This window comes from Octodon degus, unplaced genomic scaffold (genome assembly GCF_000260255.1).
Source record: "Octodon degus isolate 3935 unplaced genomic scaffold, OctDeg1.0 scaffold00021, whole genome shotgun sequence".
Classification (NCBI taxonomy): domain Eukaryota; kingdom Metazoa; phylum Chordata; class Mammalia; order Rodentia; family Octodontidae; genus Octodon; species Octodon degus.
Window position 1 is genome coordinate 11,395,024 of NW_004524597.1, and position 4,140 is coordinate 11,399,163.

At 45.4% G+C, this 4,140-nt stretch overlaps 1 protein-coding gene across 4 annotated transcripts in view; it reads right to left on the bottom strand.

The window, feature by feature from the left end:
- Positions 1-2,366, bottom strand: part of LOC101586862 (rab11 family-interacting protein 3) — a 35,085-nt gene extending 32,719 nt beyond the window's left edge. For 3 of the 4 annotated variants that reach the window (XM_023711675.1, XM_023711673.1, XM_023711670.1), the window contains exons 1-2: positions 2,279-2,366; positions 1,373-1,441 (exon numbers count right to left, since the gene is read on the bottom strand). In XM_023711675.1, coding sequence (XP_023567443.1) covers positions 1,373-1,441; positions 2,279-2,347 — 138 coding nt within the window. In that variant the 5' untranslated portion in view covers positions 2,348-2,366. The remainder of the gene's footprint in view (positions 1-1,372; positions 1,442-2,278) is intronic. The other variant, XM_023711672.1, reaches the window with a different exon arrangement.
- Positions 2,367-4,140: the final 1,774 nt, after the last annotated feature.

The window sequence follows — 4,140 nt, forward strand, 5'->3', positions numbered from 1 at the left end:
AAAAAAAAAAAAAAAAAGATTACATGATGTGTCCAGGCATGGTGGTGCAAACCCTTAACCCCAGCATGTGGGAGGCTGAGGCATAAGAACTACTGCAAGGTTGAGCCCATCCTGGGCTACATAGTTTAAGAGTTGCCTGACTGAACTACATAGTGAGACCCTGTATGCTTTCTTTTTAAGTAATGTCCCCCTTCCCTTTTTTAAGTATGAAGAATTGAACTCAGGACCTTGAGTGTGCTAGGCAGGCACCGTGCTGCTGAGCTATATCCCTGGCCGTAAGCTTTCTTTTCAAAAGAGCAACTCTTCTGCAAGTTTCACAGTAGTATGTAGTTCTACTCTCTTGAAATTATACCTAAAAACCTTAAAAAAAAAAGCAAGATAGTGCCTGCTAAGGCAGACACAGGAGCTGGGGGTTTGATACCCTGCCTGCCTTGCCAGCCCGGCCCCCAGGGCTCGCTGAGACAGCAATTAAGACTGTGTATGGTGGCACACAATTGTAATTCCAGTGGTTGGGAGGCTGAAAACCAGGAAGGATCACTACAAGTCTGATCTGTGTAGTGAGACCCTTACAGACCCTTACAGACCTGTACTAAATACATTAAACAAACAAAACAAAACAAAACAAAAAAAGCAAGAATGGAGTAAATTTCAAATCTATACACCTGAGTAAGAGAAGTCAGTCTGAGAAGGAGACATCCTATTCAAGTCCAATTTTATGATGCTGTGGAAAGACACAGCCTCCATGTAGGTGGCAAAAGCAGAAACTTCAGGGCTGAACAGCAGAGCACCAGGTAGCTTCTGCGCCAGGAAAACTACAATGTGTGAGGCTGTCGTGGCACTGACACACATCTCATATCTGTCAGAACCACAGAATCAGACCTCCAGAGGGGAACCCAGGGCCACTATGCACTAGGCCAAACGCAGCACTCCTGTGCCATCAGCCACAAATCCACTTCCTGCCAGTGCAAGGTGCTCATAAACAGGAAAACTAGGTGGGAGATCTCTCTGAAATACAAGGAACAAAGGCTGGTGAGACAGCTCAGCAGACTAAGTGCTTGCTTAGGTAAACATGGGCGAGGGTTCGATCCACCTGGCCCCGTGTTTACAGGCGCATCAGCTCCACCCCGAGCGTGCTGAGCTGGCGATGGAGTCCAGGTGTGGTAGTACACACCTGTAATTCCAGCACTAGTGAGCCTGAAAACAGGAAGATCACTACGAGTCTGAGCTGTGTAGTGAGACCCTGCACAAAAAAAATAAATAAAAATATAAGTAACAAACATTTAGAAAAGGTTTCCTCCACTCTAAAAAAAAAAAAAAAAAAAAAGAATCTGAAAACCTGAGGTACCTTCTTGCCCCACATTCTGAAACTTACCAGGTATAGACAGGATGAACAAGCCAGGTAGAGGCAGGACTCTAGCCCTCTTTGTTCTCTGAGACAAAGCTGGGAAGGAAGGATCTGTGTAGGCCAAAGTGACAGGTAGCCAGGAAGTGAATCTGGCTACTTGAGGGTACAAACAGCTAGGACAGCTTCTCAGAGCAGGGATAAGGAGTACAAAGGTCAGCGGCAGCAACCCTGAGACCCGTGGCCACTGGACCTCAGAAGCTGCTTGGACACTACTACATATTACCCTCACGTGACCAAAAAGCCAAGGCTCAGAAGACTGAAGTAAAGGGCTTCAGGGTCTCTGGATCCTGGCCCTGTCCTTATTCCTGTACCAGCAGCTAGCCTCTTGAGTAGCTGGAACTAGTCTCTACATTTAAAGAAAACAATTCAGATCCAGCCACATGGCTCTTAGGCCCCTGGACCTCTATAATCTGCTGGGTATACGGCTGTTTTTCTTGACTATGACCTTCTGTTCAGCTATGGTGACAAGGGACTCACAAAGATCACCATGACAATCTTGGTTGCATCTGGGAGCAGTGGCTGGAGTATGGAGGGGCAGCAATTAATCAGATATTCCCCAAAACAGAAAACCATTTGAGAGTCTACAGAAGAAAATCTCATAAGCTTTCCCCTCTGCCCTTCCCTGGGAGGTAACAACAGTATCACCTAGAGATCTACTCTATGACAGTCCTCCAGAGAAGATTCCCACATGCAATGCCCTGTCTCTAGGACCTGCATATGAAACAGACACTTACTGACCTCCTGCCATAGCCAAGAATCCCAAAGACCTAACTGGTCCCCCCTCTCTTTATATCACCTCCAAAAACAACAGCAGGAGGCTCAGGAAGCTAGATGGCTAGCACACAGAAGAAGATGAGGAGTGTCTAGACTTGCCTCATAGGTGACAAAGTCATCAAACTCATCAGCACAAGTGGGAGGCTCCTCATCCTGGGCAGGTGGCATGCTGTACAACTGGCCATCAGGATCTGTGGAGAGAAGACCAACACTCAGCAGGCCATCCAAGGAGGTAGAAGATGAGGGTACAGTACATGTCAGGGCTCCCAGGAAAGACAGCTAAAGCTAATGTGGGAGGCCTGGGAGCCACTGCAAGCAGGCAGAGGGAGAAGTACACTCATCCAAGTGAGAAATACAGATTAAAGTGCCCAGCAAGGTGACGAACAATGGCCACACCACAGAACTCGCCTGCCAGAATGCTGAGGAGATTGTGTTTTGCTAGACTGATATGATTTTTATTTCTTGAAAGAACTATATAAAGCCAGGTATGGTGGCACATGCCTGTAATCCCAGCACTTGGGATACTGAGGCAGGATCATCAGGAGTTCAAGGTCAGCCTGGCCTACATAATGACTTCAAGGATACCTGAACTAATTAGTGAGACCCTGTCCTAAAAAACAAGCAAATAATACAGCCTTGTGAAAGAAAAAGAGCAAAATATCAAGCTCTGTAAAAATTTACAGCTTTTAAGAACTACCAGCTACCAATCCAGACTCAATGGCAGAGACCACTCATATTCAGGGAGTTGTGGGCACAATGAAACACAAAAACATCTTCACCTGGCACCAGACTCAGACTGCTTCTGAATGAGACCCTGTAGACCCTGTACTAAGAGTGTGTGTGTGTGTGTGTGTGTGTGTGTGTGTGTGTATTTTTTTTTAAACCTATTTTGGGTTAATCATACATAAATGTTTTCTTTTATACTAAGACAAAATAGAAAACCAGAGGGCCGAGGAGATAGCTCAGTGGCATAAGCACCTGCCTGGCAAGCACAGTCCTGAGTTTGATCCCCATTACCACAAAAAAAAAAAAAAAAAAAAAAATCAAAATTGAAAGGAAATACTACCTCCTTATGATGAACAGCGGAATCCTGATGTCAGAGGAAAACACGTTGCTTCTGGAATATATCAGTCCTCTCCCCCAGCCCATCTACTATGGAAAAAAAAGCACTGACCCCTACAGCCTCTCACTGTTCAGCAGCAGAAAATACAGGGTAAGGGGCACAGAAGAGACTTTTGATGTCCTATTACAAAAGCAAGTATTATACTTGCATGATATACCAGCCATTTATTCAATATCTGTTAATATACTCTAACTAATCAGCCACTTATCTAGAAAGTGGAATATAGGGTCTTACAGGCCAAGTACCATAGCAACTTTTTACCATACACTCCTGGAAAATAATCAGCTTTGAAATAATCAGCAAGAGCCTACTCTAGCTGAGCCAGAGGAGGTCCAGAGGACATTCTCATGTGATGTACCCAGGAATTTGAGGAAAGCCCTACTACCCGATTACCATGCCCCAGCAGGTTCAGAACTGATCACCAGTCATGGGTAACTACCAAAGGTAGGACAGGTGTCCCAGGAACCCTCACCAGAGAGCAGGCAGATGGGCCAGGGAGATGGCTCAGTGGAATAAGCTCTTCCCTGGCAAGGGCCTGAGTTCAATCCCCAGTTCCGCAAAAAAAAAAGAAAAGAAAAGAAAAGAAAAAGAAGTCACCAGGGAGTAGGCAGAACACACAGCCACTCCATTAAGTTTCTAGGCTTCTCTCATTTTATATGGAATAATAGCTTCCCCTGATAATTACGAAAATCACTAATACTAGTGATAACTCAACATTGCTCACCTCTCATGTCTTTCGAAGAGTTGACTGCAGTATGCTCAGGAGCATACTGATTATGTGGTTATTTGGGGCCATGACAGAGAGCAAAGGTACGTAGAGCCTGGCCTCTCCTGGTCC